Source organism: Zonotrichia leucophrys, chromosome 24, assembly GCF_028769735.1.
Source record: "Zonotrichia leucophrys gambelii isolate GWCS_2022_RI chromosome 24, RI_Zleu_2.0, whole genome shotgun sequence".
NCBI classification, from domain to species: Eukaryota; Metazoa; Chordata; class Aves; order Passeriformes; family Passerellidae; genus Zonotrichia; species Zonotrichia leucophrys.
Window position 1 is genome coordinate 4,161,008 of NC_088193.1, and position 19,986 is coordinate 4,180,993.

The window sequence follows — 19,986 nt, forward strand, 5'->3', positions numbered from 1 at the left end:
ATGAGAATAAATGGTATTGGGGAAAAATGATAAATATTGTACACGTAACAATGAGTATAAAGATACGTGGCGGTCCGGAAGACGGTACAGTGTGCTCATGGCTGGCTGCTGAGCAGATCTCTGTTCGGCTGAAAGAACATCTTTTAGATAAACAATTAATAAACATAAAAACCGAAAGAAGAACTGAAGCCTCTTCTCGTCCTTCGATACGCGGGCTGCCCCAAGGCCACCTCGGGCCTTTCCAGGCCCCTCAAACAGCCGAGATAACCGGACACAGCACCTCCAGGATTAAATTTACACCGAGTTCACAGCGGTGGGAGCAGCCCCACTTCATCCAACATTCTTCCTCAACAATGTAAATAAAATTCTTCCTGCATGGCATTGCCTGGCCCGTTTTATTCCCCTCAGAGTCACCAGCAGTGCTTGGCAGACCTGCCCCACTCCCACTCCCACCATCTCCCAAGGATGCTCCATGAGCATGGATGCCTTAAGATTTTACTTTTTATATTTTTCAAATCCTGTATTGCATTAGTGCCTAGCTCTAAATTCCACATAAAGTATATATATATATATAACTATTTTATATATGTATATATAACTATGTTTATATATGTGTGTATGAACACATATATATATATATATATATATATATATATATATGTAAAAATTGCTTCTCCTCGGTGGCAAATCCATGCTGATAATGAAAAATTGGGGTGTTCCAGGTGAAATACACACAAAGGCTTAAATGCAGGCAGCCCTGATTAAAGCACAAAATAAAAGTGGCGTTCAGTCATCCCCACACATCCACATAAACCTTGGGATCAGCCCCTTGCCAGGTCAGGTGGCAACTCCACTAATTCCCTGGATTGCTCCAGTTGAGACAAGGCACAGCTCAGGATTATGGACAATCCATTCATTTTATAAACTGGATCAATATATTTTATAAAAAGCTCAATATATTTTATAAACAGGGAGAGCTGCAATTTTCCCAGGGTGGAAAACTCACTTTATGCTCACCCAGTGCTTTCCCCTCAGCCACAGCTGCAGCATCAGCTTCAGGACAGAGGAATTCTCATTTTCCAGCAGGATCCTGCCCAGGATCTCGCTGTGCTTCAGGAATGTGATGGACCTGGCACCTCTGGGAGCACTCAGGGCTAATTTCAGCTAAGGAAGCCAATTGCTGCAGAGGCTGCAGCTAAGTCAGGGCTGATGCAAATCATTCCCTAAAGGAGTTTGTTTCTCTCACTAGACAGGGAAAATTGGCATTTGTAAATAGCCACCCTCAGATTCCTGATTTAAATGAAGCCTGGGAGCGCTGGGGAAAAACCACCTCTCACCCTCTGCACTTAATTCAGCATTTTAGGTGACAAGTGGTGATAAATTCACAGAGTCTCAATGGCAGAGTGGGGAATATCAGTCTGCTTCATTTTTTTATGTCCCCATCAAGTAACAAGCAGCAAACTCCTCCATTTCAAGAGAAACTGATGGATCCATCCTCACTCTCTGCCGCTTATTCTACAAGGGATCATTCCTCCCTTGAGGTGCTTTCACTGCCAGCCCAACTCTCTGAGTTTCTCCTTTTCTCAGGAAAAAACAGATGAGTTTATTCAGGCTGTGATTTCCTTCTGCAGCAGGAGGACACTCAGTGCATTTTCTGCTGTATTTTCTGTCAAACACTGAATTTCTGTGAATTATATTCCTCCCATCTGCCACAACACGCCTGACACAGTCGAGGCACCTCAATCAAAAGCCCTGCCAATTATCAGAGCCTGTGGAGCCACCAAATTCTGTATCACCAAACTAAGGCAAGGCTCAAACTCCTCAATATTATCAAAGCAGTGCAAAAGAAATCAGACACCCAACAGATAAACGTGTACAAACCCAAATTGTGCCTCTACAACATGAATTTATCAGGCAAAATTCCTCCTTCCCAGCTGACCACAGAATTTAGAAGTGATGGAAACAGCCTGGATTTCCCACTGGAGGTAAATAACCAGGTTTCCCTTCAGGAGAGCTGGCTGTGGTCAGGATCTTCACAGGCAGAACAAACCCCCAGCTCTCTGAAGGATAAGTGAAGCCTCTTCCAAGCATCTACAAACAAAGAGACTTCCCCTTATTCTAAGTCAGAGGAGAAATAAAAGCCAACAATCACTTTAAACGCCTTTTTCACACCCCTAACTTCAGCTGGCTGGGATTTTCCCACCTGAAAAGCACTTTGTAGCTCACACAATACCAACCTCTTAATTCTCATTCCTGGCAAGCCCAATCCCCCTCACTCTCATCTCAATGAGCCTCCCCGGAGCTCTTCTCCATTCTTATTATCCATCCCAGGGGTTGTGGTACTCCCAGCACCACAAATGCAGCCCAGAACTCAATTCCTATTCGCAGATTAACAAAATTTACTCTGTATTTACTCAAACCCTGTCAGTCAGTTTACATCTGGTTTAGTTTTTCTATCAATAGCACAGCACTTATCTTACTGTGACCCTCAGTGCAATTTAATCAGTGTTTCTTGGTTGAAAATACAGATATTTGATTACCTGCAATGGTCACTGAGCTCTTCAGCCACCACCCTCCTGAAGAGCCAGCACTCTGCCTGCTTTCTCTGAGCAAGGACTAATTAATTACTTCATAAAAACCCCTCTCAACAAGCCAGCCACGAGGTGAGGAGAGAAATCCTTGGAGAATCCATGAGGAAAGAAATCCTTGGAGAATCCATGAGGAAAGAAATCCTTGGAGAATCCACGAGGAGAGAAATCCTTGGAGAACCCATGAGGAGAGAAATCCTTGGAGAATCCATGAGGAGAGAAATCCTTGGAGAATCCATGAGGAGAGAAATCCTTGGAGAATCCACAAGGAGAGAAATCCTTGGAGAACCGGAGAGAAATCCTTGGAGAATCCATGAGGAAAGAAATCCTTGGAGAATCCACGAGGAGAGAAATCCTTGGAAAATCCATGAGGAGAGAAATCCTTGGAGAATCCACGAGGAGAGAAATCCTTGGAGAATCCACAAGGAGATAAATCCTTGGAGAATCCACGAGGAAAGAAATCCTTGGAAAATCCATGAGGAGAGAAATCCTTGGAGAATCCACGAGGAGAGAAATCCTTGGAGAACCCACAAGGAGAGAAATCCTTGGAGAACCCATGAGGAAAGAAATCCTTGGAGATTTCACAATGAGAGAAATCCTTGGAGAACCCACAAAGAGAGGAATCCTTGGAGAATCCACAAGGAGAGAAATCCTTGGAGAATCCACAAGGAGAGAAATCCTTGGAGAATCCATGAGGAGAGAAATCCTTGGAGAATCCATGAGGAGAGAAATCCTTGGAGAACCCATGAGGAGAGAAATCCTTGGAGAATCCATGAGGAGAGAAATCCTTGGAGAATCCATGAGGAGAGAAATCCTTGGAGAATCCATGAGGAGAGAAATCCTTGGAGAATCCATGAGGAGAGAAAACCCCAACCCAGAAATGCTTGGAGGGGAATGTGTTCCATCACCAGGACTTCTCTTGGTGCTTCCATCATCTCCATGTAAGCAACAGCATCAAACTCTGGCAAATCCCTCATTCCTCTCATTTTAAATCAAATTTTGAGCAGCTGCTGTCCCTGAAACCGCTTGGAGCACATTTTTCCAGCACTCATATCCTGGATTTTGCCCATTTCAGCACCAGGCCCAGGTCTCAGGCAGGGTCAGCCACTGCCCAGCCTCAGCTCCCACAGCTGCCCCCAAACTGATTATCTTCCACACAAGAGACCAACTCACTTTATCCTGATGAAATTTCATCTTGCTGAACTTTCACTTTCTCCTTTCTGGCTTTCTATATTAAATTTTACTTCCAGCAGCTCTACAAGTGAGGGAGTAGGAGAATTTTTTTTTTTTTTTCTCCTTGGTGGTTATGCTCTTTCTTTATTTATACCAAGTAAACTATTTTTTTTCCCCTCAGCTGCACTGAAATAGATAAAAATCACCAACAAGAAACACATCCTGAATTTCACCTCAGGAAACACATCCTGAATTTTATCTGATACAACTAAAAGTGCATTAGAGGATGCATTTTCTTGCCTGAACAATAAGAGCCCACACCACAAACCCAGATATTTTTAAATACTTCAGCACAACATTTTACCCCATCCAAACCCCCTCAAAACACCTTTAACATAAAAATGAACCTTAAGACAAAAAATATGCTCTATAAAAATGGTTCAAAACAGAAAATTAACATTTGAATTGAACATAGAGATTTTACTCGGGGTATAAATAGTGTTATGTGGAATTTTAAAGGGTAGTTGTGGGTGAGGAATGATGGGATTGTAAGCCATATTATTTCTGATGTCTTGAATTGGAAAGTCTGGGATGTTTTCACTTGGATTTGGCAAAAAAAAGGGAAAAAAAAGGAAAAAAAAGGAAGACGAGAGAAAGAGGAATTTCTTCAGTAATTTCAAAGATGCGTCTGCAGGAAACACCAGTGGTGCTGCCCACGAGGCTGTGGCAGGAGAATGAAATCCCTCCTTGAGAGGTGGCACTGGAATATTGGAGCAGGGCTGTGTGTGGGTAATTGTGAGCCCTGTGGGGGCTGAATTTGCCTCTCCAGCTGAAGCCTTTGAAGGGCCAAGCCTGAGTTTGTGGTGGTTCCATGGATGTCGTTGATGCTGGCTCCAAAATTGCAGCTAAGTGGGGAAAAGCTTTGTCCCAAGCAAGGGGAGTTACAGTTTTTGATCAGTTGCCTTTATTTTCCCTTTGCTTCCACACAATCCTTGGCACTCCCACTGACCCACCACTCTTTCTTCTCTCTGCTACAATAATGAGGGCCTTTGAAAAAATTTTATTTTATCTTTTTGAAGTTCCATTCATTTCCACCAACTTTTCTTTTCAAAATTGCTCGACGGTTATGTCCCTGTTTCTTCTGAGGCAGCTTTCATTTGGCTTGCTAAAAAAATGGGAAAGTCATGGCCCAGACTCCTGCATGGCTTTGTTCTTGCAATTACTCCTGTGCTCCATTAATTGGGAGGTTTTGTGTGCCTGGGCTCCTCCTGTGATGCTTTCTGTAGAGCATCCCTGGCAGCCCCAGGAAATGTCACCCACCCATTCCCCATCAGAGCTTTAATCTCTTCATTTGCAGACTCAATTTCAATAATGGCAGCGGCTCCAGATGAGGTGAGGCCTCAGGAAAAGGTGAGATTTGACAGCTGGGAGCACAGGAGAGCTGTGCTGCCCTCAGGAGCTTTCCCAGAGCAGGGAGCAGCTCTTTATGTCTGCTCAGTGTTCTGTCTGTCTGTGTGCCTGTGCCTTAAAATCCTCCAGAACAGACTGAGATCCCTCCTCTTCATCACCAGGGCTGTGGTGTGACCGTGTTCACAGGGGTCTGAGGATGAGGGAAGAGACGAGGATCTGACTCCGTGTTTCAGAAGGCTGATTTATTATTTTATTATAAATATTATATTAAAACTATACTAAAAGAATAGAAGAAAGGATTTCATCAGAAGCCTGGCTAAGAATAGAACAGGAAGGAATGATAACAAAGGTTTGTGGCATGGACTCTCTGTCTGAGCCAGCTCACTTTGATTGGTCATTAATTAGAAACAACCATATGAGACCAATCCCAGATGCACCTGTTGCATTCCACAGCAGCAGATAACCATTGTTTACATTTTGTTCCTGAGGCCTCCCAGCTTCTCAGGAGGAAAAATCCTAAGGAAAGGATTTTTCACAACAGATGTCTGTGACACTGTATGCCCTGTGTGTCTCCTCTGCCTTAGAATCCTCCAGAACAGACTGAGGTCCCCCTTCCTTCATCACCAGGGCTGGATCTCTCCAATCCCATAACTTTGGGTGTTGCTCTGTCAGCAAATCTTCCTTGGAGTCTCCTTCTTGCTCCTCTCTTTCCTTTATCCACAAAAATTCTCTGTTTTCTTTCCATTTGAAACCCAGCATCTGAACTGCTGGTGGATGAAATACAAGTGGTTTTTAATTCCACCATTCCTCACCCACAACTACCCTTCAAAACTCCAAATAACACCCTTTATAGCCAGAGTAAAATCTCTATGCTCAATTCAAATGCTAATTTTCTGCTTTGAACCTTTTTTGTGAGTGTATAATTTTTGTCTTAAGGTTGATTTTTATGTTAAAGGTTTCTATTTTGTTTGACTGATGATTTAATTCCATTAACACACAGCTCCAGTGGCAGAATTCCAGCCTAGTTTTAGTCAGCAGCAAACTTAGTCTTGACTTAAAACTGCCAGCTCAGCCTCTTTTGTTAACTTTGAGGGTTTTTGGTTCTGTGGAAGCAGAGCCCAACCTTTTTTTATAATAAATATTATTTTCACCTGATAGCACAAACTTGGGTACCACTCATGTTTTCACCCATAAGCAGTGGGGTGGTTTTTTTGCTTGAAAAAAATAAAATAATATAATAAATAAAATAATTCCTGGAATAAAATTCCTCCCTCACTGTGACAGGAGCTGCCCCTTTCTCACACCCCTTCCCTGAAGCTGCTTCCAGGTGTGTGAATCCCAGGCTGGCTGTACATTATGGAGCATTTTCACGGTGCTGTTCAATTGATACTTCTAATTTAATTTCTATTTCTGTGTGTTCCCTGCTGCTCCTCATCCCCAGGACGTGCTCACACAGACTCTGTTTGGTTACGTGTTTCTTATGAACAAGAACTTTCATCTCAAGACACGACTCAGGGGAAATCCTGCAGCACAAAGCCAGCCAGAGATGTGTAGGTATTTAAAAATCCCTGCCTTTCATCAATATCTGAGACTTTTCAGGCTGCTGAGAATAAATTTCCGACATTAAAATGATTCAGAGGGATCAGGATATTTGTAGGAGTTTTCTTTGCTCTCTTAAAACCAGCAGCATAATTCAGTTTGCTGTTTTGCTCTGCAAAGCTTAACGTGGCCATCAATCATTCATGAACTGCTGTGTGCGTTTGGTGGAGCAGCTCAGAGGTAAAACTGGGGAGAGGGAAAAACAAAGCAAAGCAAATCAGCAGCTCCTGTAATCCCCTGTCAGATTAGGGGCTACCTGAGAAGATGTTTGTGTTGCTGCAAGAGCTGTTTGCCCAGATAAAGGCAGGCTTTGCTCCACAGAGAGCTCGCTGCGGTTTTTATGAAGCGAGTGCTACCCTGATTTTGGTGGGAATTATCTGCAGAATCTCTTGTACACGTCCCTACACTTGGGTAGAAGTGAGGGAGCGCTGGCAGGCTCTGACTCAGCATCAATGGCAAAGCCTCAAGGTGAATTTAGCCCTAAAATCAGTGAAAATTTCAAATCTAACACACAGGATGTTATACTGGAGCCCAGAGCACAAATATGTCTATGCAGGGCTTTTCTTTTTAGGATTCTTCTTTATTTTTTATTACCTTCTGAAATTGGAGTACAGTGGTGGAGGGAAAGACAATTTCACAACAATCCATAAAGATGGGGCTGATCCATGGGTACCATTCCAATTTTCAAATGCTTGGTCACAGAGCAGAGCTGTTTCAGGAAACACAAAAAAAGTGCAGAGTGGCATGAATCAGGCACAGGAAAAGCAACAGGGTGGGATTTTTTTGGCCTTTCAAAAGCACACAAAAATGTGTTGGATGGCAGAAATCAGGCACACACAGAAAGGTGGAGAATGGGTGAATCAGGCATAGGAAAAGCAACAGGCTGGGATTTTTTGGAATTTAGGAAGTACACAAAAAAATGTTCTAGGTGGCACAAATCAGGTACAGGAAAAACTGGGATTTTTCTGCCTTTAGGAAACACCCAAAAATATTTTGGGGGGCACAAATAAGGCACAGGAAAAGAAACAGGCTGGGATGATTTTCTGCCCTTGGGAAGCACACAGAAAGGTGGAGAGTGGCACAAATCAGGCACAGGAGAAGCAACAGGCTGGGATTTTTTGGCCTTTAGGAAACACCCAAAAATATTCTGGGAGAGCACAAATTAGGCACAGGAAAAGAAACAGCCTGGGATTTTTTGGCCTTTAGGAAGCACAAAAAGGTGGAGAATGGCAGAAATCAGGCACAGAAAAAGCTGAGATTTTTCAGTCTTTAGGAAACACAAAAAAAAGTGGAGAGTGGCACAAATCAGATACAGGAGAAGCAACAGGCTGAGATTTTTCAGCCTTTAGGAAGCAGACAAAAAATATGCTGGATGGCACAAATTAGGCACAGGGAAAGTAACAGGTTAGGATTTTTCAGCCTTTAGAAAGCCCACAATAAAGGTGGAGAGTGGCATGAATTAGGCACAGGAAAAGCACCAGGCTGGGATTTTTTTGGCCTTTAGGAAGCACACAAAAAATGCTCTGAGTAGCAGAAATCAGGAACAGGAAAAGCTTGGATTTTTCAGCCTTTAGGAAACACAGAAAAAGTGGACACAAATCAGGCCCAGAAAAAGCAACAGGCTGGGATTTTTTTGGCCTTTAGGAAGTACACCAAAAAGAAGCTGGGTGGCATAAATCAGGCACAGGAAAAGCTGGGCTTTTTCTGTCTTTAGGAAGCACAGAGAGGTGTAGAGTGGCAGAAATCAGGCACAGGAAAAGCTGAGATTTTTTCAGCCTTTAGGTAGCACAAAAAAGGTGGAGAGTGGGATGAATCCAGCCCAGGAAAAGCAACAGGCTGGGATTCTCTGCCTGTGGCTGAGCCACTGTTGGATTTTCACAGCACTATTCATTCGGGGACGAATTTTAACCTTGGCCTGCAGACCAAGTCACACCACCTCGCTCTCTGAGCAGCCAGCCCTGCTGCAGGGGCTCTCTGGAAGATGTCAAACACCTTTCTGCAGGCCTGGGCTGGTGTTTAATTGCCCAGCGCGAGCTGGTGCATATGCTCTGTGCTGTGTGAGGCTGGCAGAGCGGAGCTGTTTGCCGTAAACTCCTTTGCAGAGAGCTCCTTCAGAGCCCTCCTGGCTGTGCTGGGTGTACAAGAGACACTTGACAGCTGCTTGGAGGAGGAGAGGCTGAACTTTGGGATAAGGCCGTTATTTGACACACCACTGCTGCCAAATCCTGGCTCCGTGCCCTCTGAACGCTGCATTTACCTCAGAAGCCTTTTTGTCCCTGTGGAAGCACCTCTTAATTAAATTTCAGTCACAGCACAGTGACCTCACAGCCTGTTTAGCTGTGGCTGGGGCTGTGTAGGCACTTTAACCTCTTCTCAACTCCCTAAAGTGTTGGAAAATACCGTTTTCTTGACTCAGAGATGGGTAACTGAGAGGTGTTTTAAAAACTTTTATTTTCAGTCTCATGAGAGGGGTGAGACAATACAGATGTTATAATTAACGCCATCACAATCAGAAACCAAGTATTTCCTAATTACTAGGAATTACCGTGTATTTCCTAAATACACAATATTGTGTTTTAATGACTCTAGAAACATTTATTGGCCTATCAGCTTTTGCCACACCATGCTGTAAATGTCTTAAAGCCAAAAATTTAAAACTACCCCTCATGAGTCCTACTACAATGCATCTTTCATAGTTCTATTTCTCTAAAGTATCCAGTTTTATTTGCAAGGCCATCCTTTGAAATTTGTTTCTAGCTCCATTTCTCTCTCAACAATATCTGTCCCATTCCATGGCTTGGCCCAGAGATGGGTAACTGAGAGGTGTCTTAAAAACTTTTATTTTATTTTCAGGCTCATGAAAAGGGTGAAACAATACAGATGTTATAATTAGAAGCCAAGTCTTTCCTAATTACAATACACAATGTTGTATTTTAATTACACTAGAAATGTTTCTTGGCCTATCAGCTTTTGCCACACCATGCTGTAAATGCCTCAAAGCCAATAATCTAAAATTACCCTTTATGGATCCTACCACAATGCATCTTTCATAGTTCTATTTCTCTAAAGTATCCAGTCTTATTTGCAAGGCCATCCTTTGAATATTTTTTCTAGCTCTATTTCTCTCTCAACAATATCTGTCCCATTCCATGGCATTCCTAAGTCAGCATTTCTTATCTCCAAGTTTGCATACAGATGTGTGAACCTTCTGTCAGGCTCTGAGAACTCTCTACAAATCAATTTCCCTCACAAAAGGGCTTTAATATCCTAAATTTCATTTAAATTCCAACTGTGAGAATCCACCTTGCTGAAAACTTGAGTTTTGCCCCTCCAGGAGCATTAAGGCCAGAACCCCTCCAGAAGCATTAGGGCTTTAATATCCTAAATTTCATTTAATTTCCAACTGTGAGAATCCATCTTGCTGAAATTTTGAGTTTTGCCCCTCCAGGAGCATTAGGGCCAGAACCCAAACTGTGCTGATGGATGTCAGGGAGCTCAGCAGAACTTGGGGTTGGGATAAAACATTTATAACATCCTGATGCACACAGAAGTTGGATGCTCAACAGCATGAACAGATTATTTTCTAAACTAATGGCCTGCTGCAATCTACTGTGTGATTACAGATGAGGTTTTAGTGGGTTGGGAAGGGAAAAGCAAGCTGGAGAGCTGTAAGATAAATTCATCCATGTAATCACTCACGCTCTAGACAAGAAATCATCTCCAAACTGAGCTCCACAACACATAGGAGTCTATTTTTAAGCCTGACCTGGCATCGAGAGCTGCTTTGGTGAATGAACAAATGCTGCTGGGCTGCCATCAGTGTTGTCTGGAAATTAGTGTAATTAGGGGGAAACAAATAATAAAAGGGCTGAGAGCAGCGAGCAGCTCCTTTATTGTCAGCAGCAGGGTGTGATGTGCGCTGCCCTAACAGCTCTGGGAGCTCCTCTGGCAGGAGCTGATTTGTGCTGCTGCCAGCAGCTCTCACTTGTGTGGGGCTGATTGTGATGGGGGCTTGCAACTGTCCTCCAGAGACACTTGTGCAGTGATGGGCCCAGCCCTGCTGCATTCAGGGAGCCTGTTATGAGCTGTGTAATTATTACTGTGCTGCCAGATATTAGAAATCTGATTTTAACTTGTCCACAGGATGAAATGCCCACGTTGTTGTGCATGTTTTGCTGTAGCCACATTTCTCTTCGCAGAGAAAAGCAAGGCACAGTTCTTCCCAAGAATATTTCTGGGTTTCACATTCTCTGAACCTCAGAGAAAAGAAACACAATTCTTATCTCATTTTCTGTGCCAAAGTAGAATGCAATGTGGAGATTGTTTACCCACAGTGATGGTGTTTTGGTTCCTTGGCCTGTTCATGTGGGGCCAAGTGTGCAGCCCCACATTTCTCTTCACAGAGAAAAGCAAGGCACAATTCTTCCTAAGAATATTCTTATCTCATTTGCTGTGCCTGTGTTTGTGCAAAAGTAGAATGCAATGTGGAGATTGTTTACTCACAGTGATGGTGTTTTGGTTCCTTGGCCTGTTCATGTGGGGCCAAGTGTGCAGCCCCACATTTCTCTTCACAGAGAAAAGCAAGGCACAATTAATTCTTCCCAAGAATATTTCTGGGTTTCACACCTCAGAGAAAGGAAAAATAATTCTTATCATTTGCTGTGCCTGTGTTTGTGCAAAAGTAGAATGCAATGTGGAATTTTTTTACCCACAGTGATGGTGTTTTTGTTCCTTGGCCTATCAGGGCCAGGTGTGTAGCCCCACATTTCTCTTCACAGAGAAAACCAAGGCACGATTCTTCCTAAGAATATTCTTGTCTCATTTGCTTTGGCTCTGTTTGTGCCAAAGTAGAATCCAATGTGGAGATTGTTTACTCACAGTGATGGTGTTTTGGTTCCTTGGCCTGTTCCTGTGGGGACAAGCGTGTAGCCCCATATTTCTCTCCACAGAGAAAAGCAAGGCACAATTCTTCCCAAGAATATTTCTGGGTTTCACATTCTCTGAACTTCAGAGAAAGGAAAAACAATTCTTATAATTTGCTGTGCCTGTTTTTGTGCAAAAGTAGAATGCAATATGGAGATTGTTACCCACAGTGATGGTGTTTTTGTTCCTTGGCCTATCAGGGCCAGGTGTGTAGCCCCACATTTCTCTTCACAGAGAAAACCAAGGCACGATTCTTCCTAAGAATATTCTTATCTCATTTGCTGTGCCTGTGTTTGTGCAAAAGTAGAATGCAATGTGGAATTTTTTTACCCACAGTGATGGTGTTTGGTTCCTTGGCCTGTCAGGGCCAAGTGTGCAGCCCCACATTTCTCCTCACAGAGAAAAGCAAGGCACAATTCTCCCCAAGAATATTTCTGGGTTTCACACTCTCTGAACCTCAGAGAAAGGAAAAACAATTTTTATCTCATTTGCTGTGCCTGTGTTTGTGCCAAAGTAGAATGCAACGTGGAGATTGTTTACCCACAGTGAATTGTGGTTTGAGTGTTTTCCACCTGTCTCAGCCACCAGTTACAACAAAGCTGGGTTTTTTTCCTGTTTTCTGTGATCTTTAACCAGACCTAAGAACTGAGTACAAGAAAGAAGAGAAAAGCCCAGCCTAAAAGCCCAGCCTAAAAGCTGGGCTAATGCAGCTCTCCTGCAATTTCCTCTGTGCAGGGGCTGAACACCAAAGCCCTGGGTAATGGCTGTGATGAGGTGAAGGGGTCTTGGTCTCTAACTGAGAATTCCACAGTGAGACTTTGACATTCTGCCTTGAAAAGGCATTTGCCACGTGGATTCTTCAAAGATGTTTTGAACCCCAGGCTCTCCAGTTCCATTTCTGTTCAAAGCAGTCCCATCTTTAAAAACTGCATATTGCACTTGCTGTGCTGCTAAATTGTCTCTTTTTTTTTTTCTATTATTTTTTTTTTCTGTTTCAGCTGTTTGTAACCCTGTTTCCTCTCAGTCCAGCATGCACTCCTTAGCTGGGGCATCTGCTTCAAGGTTTGAGGAGAAAAATATCTTTTTAACCCATAATTTTCATTGTTCTGAAGAGATTCTGAGGACTGCTGTTCTCTACTCCTTGTCCCTCCAGTGCATGTCTTCCACCAGAGCTGTAAATGCAAACACTAAAAATGCAAAATGAGACTTATCTTGTTTATTTTATTATGTTAACAGGTCAAAAACCCAAAGTTACAATACTTAAATTCAAGTCACAAGCACTTATTTTTAAATGGCATCAATGTCATCTTGCATGTGCTGAAGTCTGAAGAGAAACTGGATGGAAATAAAGCTCAGGAAAATCAAATTGGTGGGCTGAGCTTTGTTTGTCACATGTCCAGATGCTAAAATAAGGGAGGTGTGTAATTCCTAATGAATTTGCTCTGTGATTAACAGCAGGTTATGATGTGCAGTTGTGTTTGATAGACGTGGTGAACATTGCTCTGCCACCTGCTAGGGACATGATAAAGGGAAATGAAATGCCTGGTGAAATCCTGGTGTCATTAAGCACCTGTCAAAACACAATTTTGGTGTGTTGGAGTTCCTACTGATGCCTTAGGATTTCAGCTTTTGTATTTTCCATCTATTTGTAACCCTGCAGTTCTTTAGTGTAGAACTCCACACACAGTGGGAGCTGCTGCTTCCCCATTTGGGGCAGACACAACAATTCCTCTCCAGGATTTCAGCTTTTCTATGTTCTATCTATTTGAAAGAGATTATATGATATTTGATGCTAATACTACTACTACTAATAACAATAATAATAAATTATATTTAATAACAGTATATTATCATATTTTTCCATCTATTTGTAACCCTGCAGTTCTTTAGTGCATAACTCCAAACCCCACACACAGTGGGAGCTGCTGCTTCCCCATTTGGGGCAGACACAACAATTCCTCTCCAGGCCTGGCAGTCAAGGACACCTCACTGCCTCAGGGCCAGAGATGGAAACAAAAGGGAGTTGGGGGCAGCAAACTTGGGGTCAATGACTTCATTAGCTGAAGCTGGAATTGGCAGATTCAGCCCCAAATGCAAATGGACCAAACTTATAAAAGTGTGAAACCTGTGAGTCCATTTTTGGGTGGGTTTGTCTGCTCTAAATGTACCTGAAGGCCGTTCAATAAATAAATATGCTTTTTATTGCCTTAATTTTGTCTAGGAAGCCCAAAAAGGCATCACTGCTGCTCCTCACCTCACAAAGGGAAAACTCTCTCTCCGTTTTAAACCCTGACAACATCCAGGCTTGTGGAGCAGAACATGAACTTTTATATAAAATAAATTATCCTCACTATCAAACTGCCCATCCTGAGAGCTCTGCTTGTAATTCCAGGGCAGGAATCACTCCCTGGATGCTCTGGGTACCCCATGGGAAGCTCTGCACCAATTTTTCTGCAAGTCCCTCAAAAATTTTGCTGAAAAACAGGAGCTTGGAGCTTCTCCTTGAATCAAGGAATTCCATTGTGCACCAACTCAATGTCCCCTTCCCAAAGGACATTTTGGGTTGTTTTTTTTTCTTTTCCAATCCAGCCATGGAAAAGCTTTATCATGCTGGGTTTTTAATTATACAGCATAAATGTGTGGCTGTTCAATTTTAACTGCAGTGCTGATATTAAAGCAATAATTTGTTAAAAGTGTTTTGCTTCCATTTGCTGGCTCCTAAAATACACAAAGTTGTCTCCAGCAGGCAGCTGGAGGGGGTGGCTGGAGGGGCAGGATGGATGCTGTCATGTAGAGTTTTGTGATTTATTCTACTAAAAATATAGAAGCTATTTAATATATATTTACAAGTATTACATATGGAAGGCATTTATATTTATATTTATATTTATATTTATATTTATATTTATATTTATATTTATATTTATATTTATATTTATATAAAGGGAAAGTTGGAGAACAGAGGGTACAGGTTTAAAGCAGGCAGCTCTGACCTCTCTGGGTTTAATAATTTTGTTCGCTGTTTGCCCAACTCTGACTGAAAGCCTTTTGTACCTGACTGAGCCTGAAGGGGCATTTTCACCAAATTTGGCTCAAATCAATCATATTTACAGGTGATAAAGTCATGAGGAAATTCATGAAGTAAACTAAGGACTGACTCACAGGCTGTGAGAACTGTGGAAATAGCCAGAAGCTGTCAAAAGCAAAAAAAATAATCTTACCAAAAATACTTTCTCTGACCTCATATTTATTCCTTGTTAGAAGAGATCATTCCCCTCCCCTGTCAGTCAAGACTGAGGGTGAGCCATAAATTAAAAAGCACCTTTGAGGTCTATTATTTTAACAATTATTTAATGTTAATGGAATTTATTTGTGTAATTTTAATATTAAAATATCAATGCACTGCCCATGGCAACAGGTTCATTCCCAGTGCTGGATTTGACCTGGATTGTTGATTTTTTTTCCCAAATTCCCCATGGGAAATCCCAAATCCACATCCAGCTCCTGGAATATCCTTCTGCTTTATGCCACTGTGTTATTCCAGGTTATCTCTGATGGTCACTCCTCAGCCATAAACAGAAGCTGCCTTTTTATTTTTACTTTTTAATTTTACTTTGCTGCTAAAAAGCAGCACAGAAGGAGCAGTAAAACACTCTCAGCTGTAGAATAAAGGATGGGGCCATAGCAGCTGTTCCCAAAGAGTGGGGAGGAACTCAAAGTTCAGGGGATTGATGCTCCAGGAGCTGGGGGAAGGGGTTTTGTGTGACCCCTTGGCAGTATTTAGGTTGAGCTTGAGGGCCAAAAGGCACATGGGAGGTTTTTTCTTGTGTTCTGTGGGTTCTTTTGTTTTAACCTGGTAAGTATCTATTTTTACCCATGATTTTTAACCCAGCTCTCCAGTTTTCTTTTGAGTAATTATGGTATTGGGAAAATATTTAAATTATAAAGTGCTAAGATTATCCTGTGTGGTTTTTAGCTCACTTTAGGCCCTTGAATGATAGTATGTTAATTTTAGTTTTCATTCAAATGATGAAGCTGTTACTCAAAACTGAGGTTCCTTCCAATGAAAGTATGCTCCTTGCTTAATTTCCCTTTAAGTGTTCAGAGGAAAACATAAAACACTTTCCCTTGGAGTTTTTGTCATTTTCTTAGAGAAAATACAAATATGAAAGTAGGAATTTGGAAGAAACCACTTGACCATTGGGAATTCTGGTTCTTAAGCCATGTGTTCTGTTGTGACACAAAATAAGCTTGGGCTTCCACAATATTTTGTTGTTTAAGAGCCCATATCTTAAATTAATGCCTTCAGATTTTGATGTTTCTAACAGCTCTTGTAAATACAATGCTGGAGGAGAAGCTGGAGGGCTGTTCTGAAGCTGGAAATGTGGTGTTCCAAAATATTTGGACCTGGATCTTTAACATAATTAATGGATTCTGCTGTGAGGTGGTGCTCATGAGCCCACAGAGTGAAACTGTCTTTTTCTGTCCCAGCCCAATCAGAAAAAAATAATTTCCTCTGTGGACAGTTCAAGTATTTTATTCTAATTAATGAGGAGCATTTTCATGGGTGGGTTTGTTGTTATTTTATGGGGTTGCAAGTTTATTTTCCAGTTGTAAGTCTAATCTCACTTTTTCCTTCAGGCTGAAGGAGTTGCCCTTGTAAAATGCTGCACCTGAATTAACAGCAGCTGCTCCTGGGTGTTGATTACCACTCTGCTAATTAACAAACCTGCCTGATGACTGATGGGAATCCTGCATTGAGAGCTGGGGTTTGGGTGTCTGAATCTCTCTTGCATTTGAGCTGCTCAGGTTGGGCAGTGCTGGTTTTGTCCCACTTGCCCAAGGTGTGAAAATGTTCCCAGGTGTGGGAAGCTCAGTTTGGTAATGGTGGGAGAAGCAAAGGTCAAACCTTGGCTGAGCTTTGGTGCAGGGCCCTGCCTGAAGGTGTCCATGGGAGCTAAGCCACCAAACCTCTTGTACTTGAGGGAAAATCAATGCTAAAAAGTGATAAAATGCCATTTTTCCTGCCTGAAGGTGTCTGTGGGTAGACTGTGGTGTCTAAGCCACCAAACTTCTGATACTTGAGGAAATATCAATGATAAAAAGGGATGAAATGCCATTTTTCCTGCCTGAAGGTGCCTGTGAGAGCCAAACCACCAAACCTCTGGTACTTGAGGAAACATCAATGCTAAAAAGTGATTAAAATGCCATTTTTCCTGCCTGAAGGTGTCTGTGAGAGCCAAACCACCAAACCTCTGGTACTTGAGGAAACATCAATGCTAAAAATGCCATTTTTTCCTGCAGGTGCAGTAGGGTGGCAGCATGGGCAGCAGCCTCAGCCAGCAGCTCTGCTGTGTGCTCTGTGAGAGATGCTAAAAAGTGACTAAATGCCATTTTTCCTGCCTGAAGGTGTCTATGGGAGCTAAACCACTAAATCTCAAGGGCATGAGGAAACATCAATGCTAAAAATGCCATTTTTCCTGCCTGAAGGTGTCTGTGGTGTCTAAGCCACCAAACCTCTGGTCCTTATCAATGCTAAAAATGCCATTTTTTCCATTTTTCCTTCCTGAAGGTGTCTGTGGGAGCCAAACCACCAAACCTCTGGCACTTGAGGAAACATCCATGCTAAAAATGCCATTTTTTCCTGCAGGTGCAGTAGGGTGGCAGCATGGGCAGCAGCCTCTGCTGTGTGCTCTGTGAGAGGTGCAGGGAGCAGCAGGCAGCAAACCCGGAGCCCAGCGAGACCAAGCCCATCCTGCAGAGCCCCAGGAACACATGGACGTTCCTGGACACACAGCCCCCCACCCCAGCCCTGAAGGTGCCCAAGAAGGGCTCCAAGGAGCTGCTGCAGGAGCAGCAGGCCTCAGCTGATGCTCTGGAGGAGAATGGAGATGCCTGCTGTGCTGCAGAAGGGTGGGTGGCTGTTTACAAATCACAAACAGGACAGAAATGCTGTGGAACGTGCCTTGAGCTGTTTTATTTCCCAGCATCAGCCTCATTACATGGTTATGACAATGGGAAGATGCCACCAGCTCACATCCCAGGCAGCAGACCAAGAATTTAATGTTACAACTCACTTTATACGTTTTCTGACCAATCACACACAGCAAAAGCACATTGACAGCAGTTCTATCCAACCACTACAAGCACAGGTACCTTTGATTAAAACAGTGCTTGCTTATTTTGAATACAATACCTGCTAGTAAGCCTTAAAACACAATGCACAGAGCTCCATTATTAAGCTTTAACCTTCCTAATATCTTGCTAGATAAACTTTTCTGTAGCTTAGAGTTATTCTAGACAAGCGTTAATACACAGACCATTGTTCTATTTGTCCTTGTTTTTCTACTTTTTAAATATTTTTTCTGCTCATTGATCTCATGGCTGCTGCTTAGCTCTAATCACAGTTCTACCTCCTCTGAAGCCTGCCTTTTGCAGCTTTCCCAAACCTCTCTAATTTTGTAAATTCCCACAGGTGGGAGCCAGCCTGGAATCCCATGGACTTCTTTGCGGCCCCTGCTGATGAGGAGGATGAGGGAGAAGTTGAAGGTTTGAGCCAGCAGGAGGAAGTGGGCAAGGCAGAAGAGGAGATGAAGGCTGCTGCTGGTGCTGCTGTGGGAGCTCTGGGGGCTGAGGAGGAGCAGGCTGGCACTGAGGGAGCCCCCTGTGCTGGGCTAACCCTGCAGGAAGGAAATATCCCCAGCCTCATGGAGCTCTCCAGTGAGGCTGAAGCTGGGCCAGAACCTCCTGCAGACACCCTGGGGGCTCTGGTGCACATGGGCCTGTCCCTGTGTGCTGTGCAGGTGACAGGGCCTGAGCCCATGGAGGGCACACACAGGGCTGGAGCTGCTGGGCCAAGCCCTCGGGCTGCCCAGAGGGCTGAGCTCAGCTACCTGGTGGAGGCCATGTCCCTGCTGACCCTGCAGAGCCCCTCAGAGGCCATTGCAAAGGGGGTGGCTGAGCTCTACTGCTCTTCCGCTGAGTCCTGGCAGCCCCTGTGCCTGCAGTGGGGGTCTCTGGAGGCACCAGGCCAGCCACTGGAGCTCCTGAAGGAGGACATGCAGGGCACTGTGCCACCGGGGAGCTGTGCAGGGCTCACAGGGCTGGGTGAGATCTTGCAGCAGGCCCAGGATGATGGAGCCCAGTGTGAGCTGGGGCAGGAGGGCATGCAGGGCCCTGTGCCACCTGCCCAGCCCGTGGGGAGCTGTGCAGGGCTGGGTGAGATCTTGCAGCAGGCCCAGGATGATGGAGCCCAGTGTGAGCTGGGGCAGGAGGGCATGCAGGGCCCTGTGCCACCTGCCCAGCCCGTGGGGAGCTCTGCAGGGCTCACAGGGCTGGGTGAGATCTTGCAGCAGCCCCAGGATGGAGCCCTGTGTGAGCTGGGGCAGCAGGGGAACAGTGGCTGCACCCCAGGAGCCAAGGCAGAGCTGCAGGATGGGATCGTGCAGCTTCCAGAAGAACCAGCAGCTTCTGCTCCTGTACAGCAAGAAGCTGAGCTCCCACTCGTGCCCCCCTCACTGCCTCGAGTGCTTGGGAGCAGTGGGGAAATGGAGGCTGAAAAAGTTGAAGCTTGAGATGTTTGGTCCTCAGGGGTCACATCTGGGCAGGGACAAGGATGAGGCTCCTGCCCTCAGGAAGGGTTAACCCCTTACAGCCCCAGCTGTTGGACTCAGGATTTTGCAGAATATGTCCCAGACTTCAGAAACTCTTGCAAGGCAGATCTGTGAATTTTTACAGAGCTTTCCAGATGTTCTCCTGAGTTATTGTTCAGTCACAGATCTGTTCCTTGCTTTTCCCAGGAGCTGTTTTTCAGATTGTGCCTTGGTGATTGACTCAAACCAGGATCTCACTGAGCTGATGCTGCTGCTGCATTCCCCCAGTGAGGTTTGGTGATGGGTTGGTCTGAAGAGTCTGGGAACAGAATAGGAAACTGCTCCTCTAATTGTGTGCAGTCAGATGTTTTCTGTGAGGCCAACAGCCACTTCTGCTACCTCAGAATAATGAAATATTGAACTACCTCCCTGAATAATTCTCTTGTATTGATGCTTCCTGCTTTCTTGTGAATGTTGAACAAAATATTTTCACAGGAAGATGATTAAATCCTAATTGTGGCTTGTTCTTTGTATCTCTTGTAGTAGTAGAAGTGTTTGTGTAACCTGTGTAATTTATGCAAAGTTAAAATGTAGTCTTGATCAGAATGCAGAAGTCAGTGTATGCAGCTGAAATCTACTGACTTTTAATGTTCCTCCCACTGTGCTACCAATAAAATACACTTTTAAAGATCATGGCAAAA

The 19,986-nt window shown here is 43.8% G+C and overlaps 1 protein-coding gene across 2 annotated transcripts; it reads left to right on the forward strand.

Annotated features, from left to right (window-relative positions):
* Positions 1-15,389: 15,389 nt before the first annotated feature.
* Positions 15,390-19,986, forward strand: LOC135457429 (uncharacterized). Of its 2 annotated transcripts, XM_064732014.1 has the most exons (4): positions 15,397-15,549; positions 17,344-17,606; positions 18,169-18,878; positions 18,990-19,986. In XM_064732014.1, the coding sequence occupies exons 2-4, from the start codon at positions 17,362-17,364 to the stop codon at positions 19,265-19,267; spliced, it is 1,233 nt and encodes a 410-aa protein (XP_064588084.1). In that variant the 5' UTR covers positions 15,397-15,549; positions 17,344-17,361; the 3' UTR covers positions 19,268-19,986. The 2 variants fall into 2 exon arrangements, with proteins under 2 accessions (XP_064588083.1, XP_064588084.1); XM_064732013.1 differs by having other exon boundaries at positions 15,390-15,549; positions 18,169-19,986.